The following is a 19,001-nucleotide window of genomic DNA, read 5'->3' on the forward strand; positions in this document are numbered from 1 at the left end:
ATTATTTAAAAAAAAAGAAAAAAAAGGGCCGGGCCCGGCCCGCTAGGCCCTGTGGGCTAAGGGCCCGGCCCGGCCCTCTAGCCCACGGGCTGGCCCGGCCCGGCCCCTTTGTAGGGGGGCCGTGGGCCGGGCCGGGCCCTATCAATGACAAAAGGGCTCGGGCCCGGCCCGGCCCTTTTAGTAAAAGGGCCGGCCCGGCCCGTTTAAAAAGCCCGTGGGCCGACTCGGGCCGGACCGGGCCGGGCCGGGCCGGCCCTTTTGACACCTATATCTATTTGTCTTCTTTCACATGAGCAAACCATCTTAATGTGTCTCAAACATCTTTTCTTCAGTAACAACCATTCCAACTATATTATAAATAACCTCATTCCTAAATTTATCTTCTCTTTTTTTCTATGGTCACCCATCCATCTTAACGCCGTAATCTCTATTATGCTCATATTTTGCACATGTTGGTGCTTTACTGCCCCAACATTCTGTGCCATGCAATAAAATTGGTCTTGCAGTTGTCTTGTAAAATTTGCTTTTAGCATTAAGTCAAAATCTTGTTATGACATAAAACTCAGATGCACTTTTCCATTTTAATCATCTTTTCTTAATTTTGTGGATAACATCCTCATTAAAATCCAAAATATCTAAGTTGATCTTTTCTCAATATGACTTTATCTTCCAGTTTACCATTATATCATTTACCCACATTTTTACTAAATTTATGTTTTTATATTCATTTTTTAATCTGCTTAACTTAAACATTCTAGGTCTTAGTGGTGGAATGAAGAGGTACAATTGAAAATTAAAAATAAGAAAACTTGCTATAAGGCGGTATATCAATGCAACAATGAAGAAAATCAAAAAAATTATAAAGAAGCAAAAAAGGCAGCAAAAAGAGCTGTTAGTGAAGCAAGGTCAAAAGCATATGAGAATCTATATAAACGACTTGATACAAAAGATGGAGAAAGGGATATATATAAATTAGCTAAAGCAAGAGAAAGAAAAACACGGGATTTAAATCAAGTGAAATGCATAAAAGATGACAATCAAAATGTTTTAGTAAATGAGGGAGCGATTAAGGAGAGATGGAAGGAGTATTTCACAAAATTATTCAATGATGGTGGTGACACAAGAGTTAGGTTGGGACATCTTAGTAACTCCGAAGGGAATGTGAGCTACACATTCTATCGACGCATAAGTTCAAATGAAATAAGGCAAGCATTAAAAAAGATGAAAAATCATAAGGCAGTTGAACCAGATAATATACCAATAGAAGCATGGAAATGCATGGGAGAAGAGGGCATCTCCTGGCTAACGCAACTATTTAACGCCATCCTTAAATCAAAAAAGATGCCAGATGAGTGGAGGAAGAGTACTTTGGTTCCTATATATAAGAACGAATGAGATGTTCAAAACTGTGAAAATTATAGAGGAATTAAGTTAATGAGTCATACCATGAAACTCTGGGAGAGAGTAATAGAGCAGAGGCTCAGAAAACAAAGGTGTCAGAAAATCAGTTTGGTTTCATGCCTGGTAGGTCAACAATGGAAGCTATATATTTACTGAGGCGTCTAATGGAAAGGTATCGAGATCATCAGAAGGACCTACATATGGTGTTTATAGATCTAGAAAAGGCCTATGATAGGGTCCCTAGAGAAGTATTATGGAGGGTTTTAGAGAAAAAAGGAGTCAAAATAGCCTATATATAAGCCCTTAAGGACATGTATCATGGTGTAGAGACAAGGGTCAGAACATGCGGAGGGGATACTGAACCATTTACAACTACAATAGGACTGCATCAAGGTTCTGCACTAAGCCCATACTTATTTGCCCTAGTAATGGATGAACTCACTAAAGATATTCAGACAGATGTGTCATGGTGTATGCTATTTGCAGACGACATAGTGTTGGTGGATGAAACAAAAGGAGTGAACACTAAGCTTGAGTTGTGAAGAAACAATTTAGAATCTAAGGGATTTAAATTAAGTAGAAAGAAAACAGAATATATGGAATGCAAATTTAGTAAAAATGCAAGAGTGGATGATGTTATAATAAAATTAGAAGACCAAATCTTACAAAGAAAAGACCATTTTCGATATTTGGGATCAGTGATTCAAAAAGATGGAGAAATCCACGAGGATGTCACACATAGAATTAAGGCAGGTTGGCTAAAATGGAGAAATGCATCGGGGGTGTTATGTGATGGTAAAATCCCATTAAAATTGAAAGGAAAATTTTATAGGACAGCTATAAGACCAGTCTTGCTGTATGGCTCAGAATGTTGGGCAGTCAAATACCAGCATGAGCAAAAGACGAGTGTAGCAGAGATGAGGATGTTAAGATGGATTTGCGGACATACAAGAAAGGATAAAATTAGAAATGAAGTTATTCGTAATAAGGTCGGAGCAGTGCCAATCGAGGAGAAGATGAGAGAAACTAGACTAAGATGGTTTGGTCATGTGAGAAGGAGACTAAGAGACGCTCTTGTGAGGAGAGTTGATGAAATGGAACAATTAGTCACAAAAAGAGGTAGAGGTAGACTCAAGAAGACTTTGGGAGAGACATTAAAATTTGATATGAAATATATGGATCTAAATGAGGATATGACAAAAGATAGAAATACATGGAAGTCTAGAATTCATGTAGTCGACCCCACATAGTGGGATAAAGGCTGGATATGTTGTTGTTGTTGTTGTTAACTTAAACATTCTAGATTCCAAGTGTTCTTCTATATCTCGAGTTTAGTATTCGTGCCTTCTTTTGTTCCATATACGGGCACTGTGTTATCTGTAGATAGCATACACCAATGCACCTTTACTTGGATTTGTTTAGTGAACATCCCTTACTAGGGAAAATAAGTAAGGGCTTAAAGCTCTTTAATGTAATCCAATTGTAATTGCAAAAGCCTTAAAATATCTTTCACATATTTTGACACATATTTCTACTTCGTGATACATGCCTTAATCACCTATGTATAAGCAATTTAGATTTTTTATTCTCTAAACCCCCCCATAAGACTTCTCTAGGAACTTAGTTAGGAACTTCTTCTAAATCTACAAACATATATGTAAATTCCTTTTGTTTATATTTATACCTTTCAATTAGGCACCTCAACTAGTATTTAGCTTCCATTGTTGGTATACCAGGCACTAGACCAAATTGGTTTCCAGACGCCTTGCTTTCCTTCTTAATCTTTACTCAATCACTCTCACAAAGTTTCATATTATGGCTCATTAGTTTTATTCTTCTATAATCTTCACAACTTCGAACATCTCCTTTATTCTTGTAAATAGGCACTGAGTGCTTTTCTTCCACCCATCCATCATCCTTTTTTTTAATTCAAGTATAGCATTAAATAATTTTGTTAACAAAAAACTTCCCTCTTCTCCCATGCATTTCCATGCTTCTATTAGTATATGATTTGGTCCAAGTGTTATACTATTCATCATCGTTTTTAATGCTTGCTATATTTCATTTACGTCTACATAACATGTAATTCCAATTTTTTTTCAAAGTTACTAAGATGCCTCAATATGAACTTGTTTCTCCACCTTCATAGAATAACTTCAATAAATACTCCTCCTATCTTGCTTTGATTTTCTTCTCACTTACTAGTACCTTTTGGCTTTTGCTTTTTATGCTTTTCACTTAGCTCAACTCCCTTATTTTTCCTTTTGCTGTTTTAGCTAGTTTATATATATATATATATATATATCTTTCTCCATTTTTTGTATAGAGTCACTAGTTTAAATTTCATAAGCTTTTGATTGCTTCATTAACTGCCTTTTTTTGCTTCTTTTTGGCCAAACTATACCTCTTTAGTTTTTTTTTTTCTTCATTTTCATTATGACATTTATGCAAAGTCTTGTAACTATAAACTCTCTTAGTTTTGATTCTCTTGCATTTTTTCATTCCACCACTAGAGGACTCTTTTTCATTTGAGACTTTTCCTTTTCACTCTCCTAAAACCACTTTTGTTGTATTTCAAATATGAATTAACTATTTCAATCTACATTTGGTTTGCCTCTCCTTTTGCAGTTCAATTTCTTCTCCCACGCTTTTTCCTTGAAAATAGTTTTTTTTTATCCTTTTAATCCCATCATCTTACTTAGTATAAAAATCCCATCATTTGATTCTTGGGCTTCATTTTGTATCATATTTTCTCCTCCACTTTTTAATATGGACGACAATGAAAGTCTTACCTTGAGTGGTGAGGCATCCTCTTAGCATAACCTTGGAATCCTTACAACACTAGTGGTCCTTTTGTCTTGTAATGAAGTAGTCTGTTTGGATAGTTGATAAGTCTTTTTTATATGTGATTGAGTGTTTATCTCGTTTTCTAAACCTACAATCTATTATGATGAGCTCATATGCTATGGCAAAATCCTAAATCATTATTTCTTTTTCCGAATTTATAATCTCCATGCTCATATCTATTGTCACACCCCCTCTATGGGTTGTGTAATCGACCATCCATCTTTATTACCATTCAAAAATACTCCAAAGTCTTATAGAAGAAATAAATTGAAATAAAAACCACTAACAACCGTTTCATAACTGAAATAACTAACATTAACTTAAAATTAAACTATCCTAACTAAGTCCATCGATAATCCCCCAATCCAAGTCCATGTCTAGCCAGCTAATCCTACTCAACTGAAAAATGTTAGGGAAAGTGGCAAGCTTAAAGCCCAGTGAAGGTTACCCTGCATAATAGATAAATGTTTATAATAGAGAATTTGTTCAAAGATGCACCAATATTTCCCATGCAACAAGAAGTATTACCAATAAAGATCACACCATGCCTCACATGGTCTAGCTGACAATTTTCCACGATATATAAAACATCATTTATTCAAGGAAGCCACAATAATATTCAATAATCAATTCAAACCCCAATAAATATCTCAATATACTAGGGATCTAGTAATTTCCTTGGGATCTACCCCCGATACTTGGTGGAGCATGGCCAAAATAATTAGTTCATCTCCTCCTATTGAGAAACTAAAATTCTCATGGCATCATATGGAGAGCCGAATTTTAGTTGCCAAAACAACCCCTAGATTTCCACAATGGTCCAGACAGTTTATATTCACATGCAAACACCATTAACGTACTTTTCAAAATGATTTTGTAATTCCCCATTTACTATTTGTTTTTAAATCAACAATTCAGGTATATATTTATATCGAATAACAAAAGTGAGAACATATGCCAAAATAATTTTCAACATGCATGGGAATGATTTTCAAAGCATAATAATGCAGAGATAACCACTCGCCTGGCCCCTTTGTAGAGAGAACCTACAAATATCCAATGATTTTGCATCTCATTGATTCTTATAACTCAAAGTTTGATGATTTAATCCTCCTTTGAGCTTCTTTTTTTAAGCTTCTTAGGGTTCATCTAATTCCTCTTTGGTTTTGCATTCAATTTCCCTTTCATTTCTAATTGTCCAATTAATCATAATCCTTATAAAATCCTAATCAAATAATACCTAGGTTTTCTTATAATTTATCCTCAAAATTTACCTCATCAATCCTAATCCCTTTTTAACAAGGAATTGACTTGCTTCCAAATTTTGGATAAACAATTCCCTCTTCTACAATGACTTGATTTGTTTCCAATTTATCCAGTACTTAATTTTTGAAATCAAGTTCATCCTCATTTCAGACTTCCAGCCCAATCTAAATCCCACCACATCTATGATAATCCCTCTCATCTAAATCTCCATTAGATTAAAACCAATCCCAATTTCTTTGAAAGTATGATTAAATTATCCTAATGGCTTTAGAAATCCTATTTCCTTCTGAAACTATATATATATATATATGTGTATTTCTTTAAAAAATCCAGGTGTTACATCTATACCCATTCTCTCATCTACCCATATGACCATTTAAGTCAACTCCTATAATGAGGTATTTCTTGTATGAACCTTTATAAATCTTTTCAAAATTTTGTCTTTATTTCCTCTACCCCTCCAAAGTTTAGCTGTCACAATCCTACCTTCCTATTCTCTTCACACCCTTTACCCCTCTTTAAAGTCTTATCCATGATAATCCCCACTCCATTCTTTGCCCGATCCTTGCTACGGTACCAAAGTTTATATCCAGATTCTGTCAACATTGTAGCCTTTTCTCCAACCCACATCTAGTCTCTTGGAGGCACTTAATATTTAATTCGTAATCCTCATGTTCACCACTATAAGGGATTTTCCAATCAAAGTCCTGATAATCCATAATTCAATCCTTAATCTGTGATCTTGGACTAGTTTCTTTAATCGCATCCATTCATGAAAATGTGAGAATCTTTGCAAATTTAACATTTCATCCAGGCGCCAACACTGTGGCTCCAGCTCATTTTCACTGCACACAAACAGTTAGTCATGCTTGGTTGAAGCCTAGTGAAGGTTCCTGAGCTTATTTTGGTTGTCTGTCAAGCTCGAGCTTACCATTAACAGTTGAGAGTTTTTCCAGGCTTGGGCAAGGTTCAAATAGCTACTGGCCTCTTTAGCTTCCATGGCACCAACTGAATCCTCCTAAGTTATGCTGGAACTCATCTTTGATTTTTTGGCCTGACCCATTGCAAATTGAATCAAGCATTGATTTGATGATCCCAAAACTAAAATTAGCTGAAATATGTTGTGTTAGATACTCATATCTTCCATTGGTGTTTAATGTTTTGTTTTTCTCAGGGTAATGATATGAAGGCACTAAAATCATTTTACCAGTCAGTCATTGAAAATCTGAGACTCCAACAAAATGGAAGTTTTGTTTTTAGATAGCACCATTCCATGATGAAAGTCTTGCTCTCACTGATGTTTGATGGTTTATTGTTCTCCCACCCTCAACCAGTTGTGGCTATCAAATTTTGTTGGCTGGAGGTATCTCTATCTGTTTCTTTGCGCGCATCTCTGTTGGATGTCATGATCTTCTTCAGCATAATTCTTATGATTCACTTGCAACCGTTTTATTTTAGGGTTCTTTTCATGCTGTAAATATCATTTATTTGGATCTTCCGTGGACAGTGAGGTATAGCATACACTCCTTAAATTGGGTTAAGATAACATCTTAACCATCACCAACTAGGTCTTCCTTTTCTTTTGTAATCCATTATTTCATGCGAGTAGCTAATCTTATTTTATTCAATTTTGCAGGTGTAAATTTCCGGAAGCAGTTTCTTTGACATGAAATGTGAGAATATATTTTGGTCTTTGGTAGCAGCTGATTAAAAGGATTCAGCACGAGTCTTTTTCTGTATGGACTTTTGATAGTTCCCCGTTTTATTTATGGGCTTGGTGCTGACAAATTTCAGATCTGGACGCCTTTCCAGTTTTGTGTGCTTGAGGCCGACTTATTTATTGTTTAGAATGTCAGTCTGGAAAAGAGATGATTATGGTTCTTTTATAGCCAAGTGGATTCAGGAAAACATAACGTTAAGGCCAAAAAAAAAAAAGAGAGAGAATCTTTCTGATAAATCAGTTCTATCTGTGGAGACTTGGAATTTTTCTTCTTACAGGATTAGGATTCTTTTGTTACTGTTCTTGTTTGAAAGGACATTGTCGCACTTCGTGCCCACATCATCAAAGAACACTTTACACGGCTGCCAAGTTTCAATAAATTTGTGCTATATAATAATGAAATTGGTAAGATGCGCTAGTAAAGGCTGTGTTAGTGATCATTCATGCAACATGTTGTCAAGCACAATGCCTTTGTTGTTATTTTTTATCACGCTCTCTCTCATATGAAGGATTTTATTTATGCTTTGCAACTTGAATCTGGTGGAGAGTGTTGAACTTTGTAACTTAAGAAGACGCTTGCTGCCTCCTCCCGGATGGCATATTGAGGTACTGCTCTCTCTCTCTCTCTCTCTCTCTCTCTCAAAGCCATTTGATTTATAATACACCAAAATTTTTTGAGGGCGCCGATTTGACGTTTTAAAAATGTTTTTATTTTCAAATTTTTTTCTAGAATTCTTTTCTAAAATTTATTTGAATGAATTAATGAAATTTATGTTTATTTTTAAATTAAATAATTGTTTTTTTATAATTTTTTATATTAAAAATTACATTTACAAAAATATTCTTATATTTATGTGTTTTTTTTGTTTCTTATTTTTTAAAAAATAATATTTTTTATATTTTTATTTTGTATTGTATTTATTTTTTATTTCTTCTAACGTAACATTCGATTTGGGCTGTGTTATATAATCCTGTTTGTGAAGTAATGGTTGCTTTGTATGGTGTTACGAGGTGATGTGTTAGGAGATTTGGCTTAATGATATCTTTCTTAATTCATGTAAATTGATATGTTTTTGGGGGTGTAGGTGCACGAAAATAGGCACGAATATGATATAAAATAAAAATAAAAAATATTATTTTTTAAAAAGATAAATAAAAATACAAGACAAAGTCATAAATAAAAAAAATATAAATGTTTTTTTAAATATAATTTTTAATATAAAAAATGGTTATTTAATCTTAAAATAAATATAAATTTTATAACGTATTTAAATAAATTTTAAAAAAAATTAAAAATTTTAAGTTAAAGATGAATTTTTTGTTTTTTATATCTAACCTTTTTTGTGGACAAAATAGTCTAGAATAGTCTTGAAATGTTTTTGAAATTGCACAAACGGCTTGGAAATGTTTTTTTTCATCCTTTTTAGCATTTTAAAAATGAAAATGTTTTAAAAATGTTAAAATGGTGCCTCTCATATGTTTTCGCATGTAAGAAATATTATATAGATCACTCAACAAATGAAATAACTTCTCACAAAGTAAGGAAAGGTAAGGAGAATAAGAAGAAATCTCTCTTTTTTTAAATAGAAGATGTATGCTTTGAGGAGATCTTCTTATCATGAATGATTTTGAGAAAGTTAGCTCAATATCCACATAATTCTTTTTGAATCACCTATACCTTTCATAGCTCTCCTTCTCTCATAACAGGTAACCTTTTGTCCAATGGATAAAACCTATAAAATTTTCAAGATATATTCTATTTTTTTTATCCAAACGATTAAATATATAAATAATGCTCAAAGTATGTTTAGAAAGTCTTTTTGTAACGATTAAAATCAAAATTGTTCACTTTTTAATTGTCTATAACAACTCTATTTTTAAATTACAACATAACTCAAGTAAATTTTATTCAATACTCAGTATTTTTTAACATTATTCGAGTAAAAATTGTTTGTATTCAAGTATTTTTTGACTGTACTTGAGTAAAAATAATATATATTTACTTTTATCTTTTGACTATTTTTGTATTCTCTCTCTTTTTGTTTTTTCATTGCTAAACTACTTAAATGCTTACTAAGTTCTAACAAATACAAAAAATACGGATCAGTGACAGTAAAGGATTTGGAGGTATCCTCTTTTTGACCTCGAATCTTAAGGATCATAAAGGAATCAGGCCAAGGTGCAAAGCACAAAAAAAGGTTGAAAGTCAGTAGCTTTCTCACAGGCCATAGTTGTGAATACCACAGCAAACAAGATCCCAGATTTGTAGTACCGGTAGCAGTACAGAAGTATCATTTTTTGGATATACTCTTGTATAAAAATTAATAATGTATCATAAAAATACATATTATAATAAAAATTTCAATACAAAATAACATCTTAGAAGCAAAAAAAAAACCATCACCATTGTTAAGAGCATAACCTAAACAAACAATTTAACATAACATAACAATATTTCCAAATCAAGTGTAAGCATAAGTTGTTCCTGAAATTCCAACTCAAATACCATATAAATATTATAATTTTACATAAAGCATGTGAAAAATATAATTAAATTTCTCTTAATTACTATATATAAGCAATGTTGAACTAGAAAAATAAGAATAACAATACCATAAAAGGGTGTATTTTCTGAATACGTGATCTGCCTATTTATAGGCAAAATAATCTCTAATCCTAGCTTAAAACATAATTTTGAATCCTATCCAAACTATAGTGTCATCTTATTAAAGATTAAACCTAATCTAAATATAACAGGACAAAACTAATCTAAATATAACTCTTATCATCTAAACAAAAGATAAACTTAAACAAGATAAATGAAAATAATCTTCTAATATCCGCATCAATCACTTGCCTCAAATTTCATATATGTTCCCAAAAATCTGCCTTTCTTTTCATATTCTCGGAACTTGCTCCTTCAATTGTATGCAGAGTATCATTCCATGACATCTAAAAAGTGATAATAAAACTAATTAGAAGGCTAAAATGAATTACGAAAAAGGGGTGAGAATGTATACCATTTAATGATAAAATTAATTAGAATTATGAGGATCAGTGTTATTAAAAGCATACCTTGGGCGCCTAGAATGCTTCCAGGCAGGCGCAGACCATCAAGGCGCACAAGGAGTTTCTTCTCTATGGAGGTCATCTAGTTCAAAAGATTTAGTCTTTGATATTGCAGAGACTTCAATTTTTTCTTTTCCCTTCTAGATTTCCTTGAGAGACTTCGCTCCTCATTTTCATCATCATTTTTGTCATGTGACCAATTGGCGTGGTACTTCTCCTTATATTCAACTACATCACCTTCAACAAATGGTTCTCCTGCAAAAAATTGAAGTAGCTCATTCATGAATCATGAAATTCAACTTTACTTAAACAGTCCAAAGTCATAATAACACTCAAATGCTTATGAAAAATCAGGATGGACCAATATCTATGGTTATTGTTATTATATGTTATAATGTGATGCAGAAATTCAGCTCAAAAAAGATGGGTGATCAAGTTTACCATATGATTGAACTAAAATATTCAGTTAGTTTGCTGCATGGAAGCTCACAAACAAATGATTGATCTCACTTTATCGAAAGTGGATGTTTCCATGCCATACATGTTTGTTAATTTAAATCATTTTTTTCTTTTCATCACTAAACTACTTCAATGTTTATAATTTCTAACAAATACAAAACCTATGGATTTATGACAGTAAAGAATTTGGCGCTATCCACTTTGACCTTGAAACTGAAGCATCATAAAGAATCAGTCCAAGGCACAAAGCACAACAAAGGTTGAAAACCAGTAGCCCTCTCTGATCCATCTCACAGGCCATAGTTGTGAATACCACAGCGGACAAAATACCGGATTTATTATTGGCATGGTACTGTCACACCCTCAAATTGAGGGTTGGGCAATCTGGGAATTTAGGTAGAATTCAAGAAGAAAGAATAGAAGTTGAGGAAGGAACGGATAGAATGAGAGAGAGAAAGAGCGAGAAAGAACAGAGAGAAATTTGAGAGGGGGAAACAATTGAAGAGATTCTGTTATTATTCCAAAAACTGATCCCAACTTCTTACAAAAGTCTTCTTAAAGGCTTCTCTTTTCTGTTGAGAGGTAACTGTCAACTGAAGGAGTTATAACTGTCTACAACCACTCAACCACCTGCCTATAACCACATACAACTACTCAAACTCCTATTTGTTACAAGTAGTTTTAAGCTTTCCCCCCAAATGTCTAATCTACCCCTAGGGTCGTATCATTCCCCCCCCCCCCCCCCCCCTTAAGAAAATTCTTGTCCCCAAGAATTTACAGCGACGGGCCTCGGTTCACCAATCCCTGCTTTCAATACTTGCTACCTCCTTCTCTCCTTTGCTTTTTCCCTTTTGAGTAGTAGAAGTGTAGCAGCGTTCGCAGCTTTTGAATATTCCTCCTCTGCCTCAGCCCTTTCTTCAAACTCAACAGCCTGTATAGAATGCAGCTGTGACTCCTAAGCCCCTTCCGTAATAGTTTCTGCAACTCCTCCCCGGTGATCACCTTGCACTCACTGGTTTCTTCCTGGAAAACAACCTCTTCTTCTTCTTCCTCTTTTTCATCTAGTTCTTTCATGCTCAGTAGCAGTCTTCTACAATCGTGGCCTAGACGAAAGTTGTCTCCACATTTATAGCACAATCCTAGCTGCCTCCTTTGTTCTGGCATAGGATTTTTTACTATATTAAGGTTAGAGTTAACCTTGAGATTTCCTTCCAACTGCTAATTGGTGGGAGGATTATTACTCAGTGGCATTTCGTGCTTTTTGAAGATTGCTTCTAGAGTAAGCTCATGTAACTTTGCCTTCTCAGCTGCTTGTTTCACCATTGTAGGCATCATCATCTTAACCATAGGTCTCAACTCATCTTTTAATCTACTACACAAAGTATGATTCAGTTAGGCTCGGTTGAGAGGTCCACAACAATGCTCTCAGTTCCTCAAACTACATTTGGTATTCTATCATCGAACATGTTAAATTCTTCGACTACATCTGCCATACTCTTTTCTCAAAACTGATCACATAATTCCCCCGAAAATTCAATCCAACTAGACTCACCACCCTTGGCTTGTGTCCAACCTTGATACCACGAGTCCAGCCAAATCGTTAAGATAGGTTGCTGCCAAGGTAACCTTATGCTCCTCATTAATACGATAGAATTGAAAAAATCTTTTACAACAGCAGATCCACCACCGTGGTTTCACACCCTCAAACACTAGAATTTCCAGTCGAGGCATAGGCATATGAACAGTAGTTTGGGAAGGAGTTCCTTTTACCTGATTGCCTTGCTCCAAAGCAAGCTGATCCTCTACTTTTAACCCTTCACCAAGTCTAGGAAGAATGCCATCTCAGGTCAAGATTTGGTTAGGACTTGTTCTTGGGGGAAAATCAGGTAGTAGACGGAATTGGGGTAGTGTGGCTAGCATGTTGAATATGTTGTTGATCTTCTGACCATATTGTTCCATTGTCCCCTTGTTCTTCTCCAGTTCTCACACACTTTCCCTGATGGCCGCAATATCCTCCTAGCTCTAGATCATAGCTTCTTGGGTTTGGGACATGCCAAATTCCAACGCCTCCATCCTTGATTGCTTCATTCGAGTCCCTTCAACCATTCTTTGATTGAATCGGAAACCTGGTCTTGATCGCCTTCCTTGCTTGGAGCTGCTGCCATCCACCAATTGCCACCCTTGCTTTCGAGTCGCGCCTTAAGATCGTCGACTCTGATACCAAATTGTCACACTCTCAAGTTGAGGGTTGGGCAATCTGGGAATTTAGGTAGAATTCAAGAAGAAAGAATAGAAGTTGAGGAAGGAACAGATAGAATGAGAGAGAGAAAGAGCAAAAGAGCAAGAAAAAGCAAAGAGAGAAATTTGAGAGGGGGAAAGAATTGAAGAGATTCTATTATTATTTCAAAAATTGATCCTCTTTTCTATTGAGAGGTAACTGTTAACTAAAGGAGTTATAACTGTCTACAACCACTCAACCACCTACCTATAACTGCATACAACTACTCAAGCTCTTTTTTGTTACAATTAGTTTTAAGCTTTCCCCCCCAAATATCTAATCTACCCCGAGGGTCGTAACAGGTACCAGTACCAAAAATTGTTAGGGAAACTAATTATAATACAATATAAAAATGCTAGATAAACCAACCAAAAAAAAAAAACAAATCAATCGGACGTATGACATGAGACAAGATTACATCAAAATTTGCTTGTACATAAAACATGTGAAAATTTAATTACATTTCTCTCAATTACTATATAATAAATGTGCTAGAAAAAAGTATAATAATAATATAAAGGCCAACTTACCAAAAATTCATGAACCTTGCCCCATGTATCAATGATACATTATATAATGAACTTTAACTTTTATCAAATATATACTTGAACTTTTATAATTGTAACAATTACATAACACTGTTAAATTCAAATTAACGAAGCAACTTTCCATTCAAATATTAAATTTTTTATTTTTACAAAAATTCATCAAAAACTCAGAAAATGAGAACATTCAGAAGAAAGGGAAAAAGGTTCAGTATTTTTTTTTTTTTTTTTGAAAAAATAAAAAATCTAGAAAATCATGTTCTTTTTCCCCATCTTGTATAATTTCCATTTCATTACAAGTTCACAAAACCCATTTCACATTTAACCCCTTTATGTCATCTTCCTCTGAAACCCATTGTCAATCACCATCACTGTCATCCTCCCATTGGCCAGCATCATCAACCACTATCCATCATCTGTGTGTGTGTGTATAAATATATATTTATATCTATATACATGTGCGCAACCCAAATCTAGGGTCAGCAACCCCAAATTTGGGTTCGGCATCCCCATTTATTGGTCGCCAACTCCAAATCTACTATCTTTCTCTCTCTATATAGAGAAGAAGGAGAAAAAGAATTGGCAAACTGAAGAAGAGAATATACCATATACACACACAACCGGCATTCAGTTAACTAGGCAAGAAGAAGAAGAAGAGTAAGCAAAATGAAGAACATGACCTGCCATATACACACTGGGCATTCAGTTCCATGGCCAAGCTAGGGAAGAAGAACATGAATTTTTTATTTTTTCCAAAAAAAAAACTGAATCTTCTGTTTTTTTAATTTTCTCATTTTCCTGATTTTTTTATGAATATTTGTAAAAATACAAAGCTTAATGTTTGGATGGCAAGTTACTCTGTTTATTTGAATTCGACAGTGTTATGTAATTGTTATAGTTATGAAAGTAGAGTACATATTTGATAAAAGTTAAAGTTTGTTATATAATTGATACACGGGGCAAAGTCAGGATTTTTTTTGGTAATTTGGCCTAATATAAAAAATCAACTTCAAGCACTACATAATACAACATTGCATCTAAACTAGATTGCACAAAAAAACATATAAAAAATAGCATCAAAATTTCTTCCATGTATGAGAAGTGGAAATTAAGAGTAAGCATGTATGAGAAGTGTAACAGAAATTCTCTACAATGTTGCAAAGAAGTTGAACTTGTGTTGCATTTTAAACTTCTCTGTAAGTGTATTTACACAGCAGTTGATTACAAATAAAAGGAAAACTGATAAACTGAGAACCAGATAAATAACAAGAAAAATATATAAAAAAAAAAAAAAAATCGTTAGCAAAAATCTCTTTGAACCCAGGCAGAAAAACAGAAGATAAATAATAAGTAGAAATAACAGAAATAAAACATAGAAGAACAAAACAGAAATAACAGAAGAAGAATAGGAATAGAGGAGAAATAAAAAAGAACAGAAAACAATAAGAAAAAGAATAAAAAACTGGTGGTCTGGAGAACCAAAGGTACCATCTCTTTTGTTTCTCCAGAAGCAGACATAATAACAATATATTATACCAAAAAAAAAAAAAAATCTGATTGATTTTGCAGCTGCAGTGAGAGGCAATGAAGAGTGAGATAGTGATTCAGTTCAGTGTGAAAGAGAGTGAGACCATGAGATAGAGTGTGACAGTGAAAGTGAGATAGAGAGAGTTTTCTGGATTACGGAATTCTTCAATTTAGGAGAATACCAGCCAGAACTTCTGTATTTTCGTATATCAACCGGCACATCTGGTATTAACAGGTGCAGTAGATGGAACAAAAGTGTTGATTTTTGTGTACTATCAAGGGCACCAAAACAGAACACAACAGCCAGTACAGGATCGTACTAATATCATTGCTCTCACTCATGTTCTCAATTAGACTCAATGTTCATCATGAAGTTATACTTCTCTTGAACTTTATAACTTAATAATGCTTCCCTGAACTAGAAAACCTTATTTCTTGTAACTTTTATCAACAATAAGGAAACTAAGCATCTGTTTGCAAAATGACGCATAGAAGTCATGCATCATATCAAGTAGAATTTTTTCTTCAATCAATTGATAGAAGATAACTACATCACACAAGCTAGTACATTTTACAGGAATCCATCTCTCCAGTGACAAGTCTCTGGATCGAGACTTGAATTTCTGAAACTATAAAAGAACTGAGGAAGAGAGAAAAGGGGGGAAAAGAGAGATAGAATTTGGAGGGAGAATTGAGAGAGGAAATTGGAGGGAAAGAATTCAATATTATTTCTGTGAATGAATTCCCATCCTCAAGCATCTAAGCCTTTATAGGCCATGCCTCTGGCGGTTACAGCCATCTCGTGAGGGTATAAGAGTCATTACAACATAACCGAATCAGTCAGCTACTGCCTACTTGTAAAAGTTTGAAAAAGTTACAAAATGGACCCTTAGGTCGTGACATCCAGAAACAACATAAACCAGAAAATCATCCACCAGAAAAGGAGTCAAATCATTGAGCTCATGATGTTAACTGAGTTGCTCAAAACAAAAATTGGATATTGTTAACCACGTAATTACTAGAACTCGCAAAAAGATGTACTATTCTCAAGTCATGCTTTTTGTAGATCCTGACAAGCATGATGCATGACAGAAAAAGAAATCGAAGGAGAAGATTACCTCCATAGTTATTTTCACCATTAGACAAATAAGAATCTGGAAGAACCCATCTTACATTGGGTAAGGCTGCAGATTAAAAGCAGCATATCAATGAAGAACATATGTTTCAAACATAAAACAGATATGAATATAGGAAGGGAGCAATTAAAATTTACATTTTATTTTGTGTGTCAAATTTTCTGGGATTTTGCAACCAAATGCATAGTAATACTTCGTAGATACTGAGTAAATGGATTTCTTTGCTTCCTCTTGGCTGCCACAAGAAAACAAAAAAAAGAGACAAGGCCAAAGTGTCCCCAAGTAATAAAACCACAAATTAGTAAGGTACTAATACTGTGATTGAGACTATAAACTTTCCAGAGAATCAAAATGGAAAGAACTAAACTTATTTACACGTACATATTCTCACTAACAACCAGCCAAAGAAGCCAAACAGAACCATTTTCAGATATATAGTTATTCATTTTCCAAAAAAGAAAAAGAGAGCAACTCTTTCCACCAGTAGAGCTTTAAAATTTGAAATTATTCACTGTAATACCATAAATCTAAATAGTAAGCTAGCTATAGCTAATTTTCATTGTACTTAAGGCAATCGCATGCCTTAAGTACTAGCTGAGGTTAATTTCCATGAAAGTTTATAGCTCCAAAATCTATTTTCTGGTCGCAGAACCAGAAAAAATAAATTCAAGAGAATGCCTCAGTTGAATTGAGTTTGAAACTATTTTCAAATACTTGATCTTAAAATAATCTTTTTACTGTTCTGAATACAAAGATGAAGAACTGCTATTTTAACAGCAAAAACAAAGAAACTGAAATCACATAATGTACAACCAAAACAGAGGCTGTCTTTTCTCTTTCTTTTTCCTGTAACAGTGTTTTCGGGAGAGGGGAAGGAATGGACATAGATAAAATGAAAATTTTGGAGGAAGTGATTATCTCCATTTAGGAGAGATCATAATACTGGAATAAAATAGAAGTGGATGAAAATATTTTTGACTAATTCTCTTTCAAAACCTTATTCTTTGTCTTGGCCCATTTGGAAAAAGAATAGATAAAATGAATCTAGAAAAAAAATTATTTTCATCAGCTAACAATTTTAATCTCAATAACTTAAGGTTCAAACTTGCACCAAATTTGGCAAATATTATCTTTATATTACAAGGCATCAACTATTATTTCTTGTTTAATATTTTTTATATCATCTATTTCTATTATAACTCCGCCTATTCACTTTTATATACCGCTAGTTCCAGGACTGGATAAAGGAGAAGAGTTACATTACATAGCCGACCGTCAATATAAAATCCCTGAAATCAAAATTATATCACTTGTAAAGAAAAATCCCATCCAGGGAGATAAATTTTGATATTACGTTGTTTTGATCTATTTCTATCATACTAAATAAACAAAAGATGCCTTACATTTCATCATTTTCCATTCCATCTCACTTCATTTCATCCTCTTACTAACTTTCTCACAAATAAAATCTGGCTGAAAGGGACAACGAAAGTAATAACAGTAAAAAGTAAAAGCATTTGATTGAAATGCGAAGCGTTACCTTCCCAAGGCCATGGCTAGGGTTGCGATATACTGGCACACGATTTGGTCTCGTAGGGGGTATCCCTTTGGAGGCTCCACAACCACCAGCCAATGCTCGTAGTCGCACCCATCCACCAGCTTCGGCACCCGGACCAACTCGGACCACCGATTTGGCTCCGCCGAACGGGCAGAGAAGTGTCGAATGCTGGCAATGGATGGATGGCAACGGCGACGAGCGGAAGGCGGAGATGTGTCGTGGGTTTGGATGTACTGAAACGATTGAGTCGTCAATCTCAAGAGCCGTGCTGAGACGTTGCTGCGTAGCATCACCGCTTTCAAATTCAAAAATCCCCTGATCATCGAGGCCAAATGTGCCCCACAAGCCACAACAATCCCAAAGCTTCTGAACTTAAAACCCTAGCCCTCGTTTGCTTGATGGTTAGTTCCAGGAAAGAAGTGAAAAATGAAAGAAAGGAAAACCATTTCCTTCTACGCTGCCTCACCCTCACCGGCTAGATTCTGCCGGGCATTGGGGAAGCTCCAGAACTTCGACACTCACAGGGAGCCGAGTAAACGAGTAAAGAATGAAGGAATATTTCAAGAGTTCCAAGTTCAATTCGGTTAGTAAGCGAGGTTAACAGTAAAAAAAAAAAAAAAAAAAAACTAGCTCTGGTGAAGTAAGAAAGTAAGGGAGAACAAATCCACTTTCGATCTGGCGACGGAAGAAGGGTTCTTGATGATTTGTTGTTGCCTTTAGCAATTATTATGATGCATGCAGAGTTTGACGAGGAGTTGCTCAACAGGGCCAGACGGGCCTACGAAGCGGCTCATAGAGATGGGGCAAAATGATTTTGCCCTCGGGCCACTGCCACCTCTCGCCCTGCGCCTTCCTTGTCTGTCATGGCCGCCACTTGCCTCACCGTCGTGCCTCACTACAATCACCTGACCTCGCCTCGTCGCCATCGCCGCCTCGTCTCGCCGCCAGTCGATGAGGCCAGCAGTGGCCATGACAGGCAGAGAAGGCACAGGGTAGGGGGGAATCCATGGGAGGGGGAGAGTAGGGTGTGGGGGCAAAATATTCTTTTTGTCCCCTCTCAGTAAGCCCGTCGGGCTCTCTAACATTTTTCGTTTGAGGAGTGATGTCTGGGGCATAGGCATCAGCATTTTGAGTTTTTTTGTAGGGTCAGAAAGGCTTATCGAAAGTCTTACAAAATTAAGGCATTCACCTTTCT

At 35.1% G+C, this 19,001-nt stretch overlaps 2 protein-coding genes across 3 annotated transcripts in view; one reads left to right on the forward strand and one right to left on the reverse strand.

The window, feature by feature from the left end:
• The window catches only part of LOC127790095 (exportin-T), a 31,346-nt gene extending 23,703 nt beyond the window's left edge, over positions 1-7,643 (forward strand). For both annotated transcript variants that reach the window (XM_052319379.1, XM_052319378.1), the window contains exons 14-16: positions 6,689-6,877; positions 6,973-7,025; positions 7,151-7,643. Coding sequence is in view for 1 of the 2 variants with exons in the window: in XM_052319378.1 (XP_052175338.1) it covers positions 6,689-6,778 (90 nt within the window). In the remaining variant the exon portion in view is untranslated. The remainder of the gene's footprint in view (positions 1-6,688; positions 6,878-6,972; positions 7,026-7,150) is intronic.
• Positions 7,644-9,807: 2,164 nt separating this feature from the next.
• On the reverse strand, positions 9,808-18,600 carry LOC127789619 (multiple organellar RNA editing factor 7, mitochondrial). The gene is made up of 5 exons (XM_052318554.1): positions 17,789-18,600; positions 16,386-16,483; positions 16,231-16,296; positions 10,310-10,558; positions 9,808-10,186 (listed from the first exon to the last, which is right to left on the reverse strand). Exons 1-4 carry the CDS (start codon positions 18,127-18,129, stop codon positions 10,386-10,388), a joined length of 678 nt encoding a protein of 225 aa, XP_052174514.1. The 5' UTR covers positions 18,130-18,600; the 3' UTR covers positions 9,808-10,186; positions 10,310-10,385.
• Positions 18,601-19,001: the final 401 nt, after the last annotated feature.

This window comes from Diospyros lotus, chromosome 14 (assembly GCF_014633365.1).
Source record: "Diospyros lotus cultivar Yz01 chromosome 14, ASM1463336v1, whole genome shotgun sequence".
Classification (NCBI taxonomy): Eukaryota; Viridiplantae; Streptophyta; class Magnoliopsida; order Ericales; family Ebenaceae; genus Diospyros; species Diospyros lotus.

What these genes read in the sequence shown, in the direction of transcription:
- LOC127789619 (XM_052318554.1), bottom strand. Translation starts at nt 18,129, where the DNA reads ATGATCAGGGGATTTTTGAATTTGAAAGCGGTGATGCTACGCAGCAAC. An exon ending in TTTGACACACAAAATAAAAT is followed by an intron (nt 16,297 to 16,385) that starts GTAAATTTTAAT and finishes TTTAATCTGCAG; the next exon opens with CCTTACCCAATGTAAGATGG. An exon ending in TGGTGAAAATAACTATGGAG is followed by an intron (nt 10,559 to 16,230) that starts GTAATCTTCTCC and finishes AATTTTTTGCAG; the next exon opens with GAGAACCATTTGTTGAAGGT.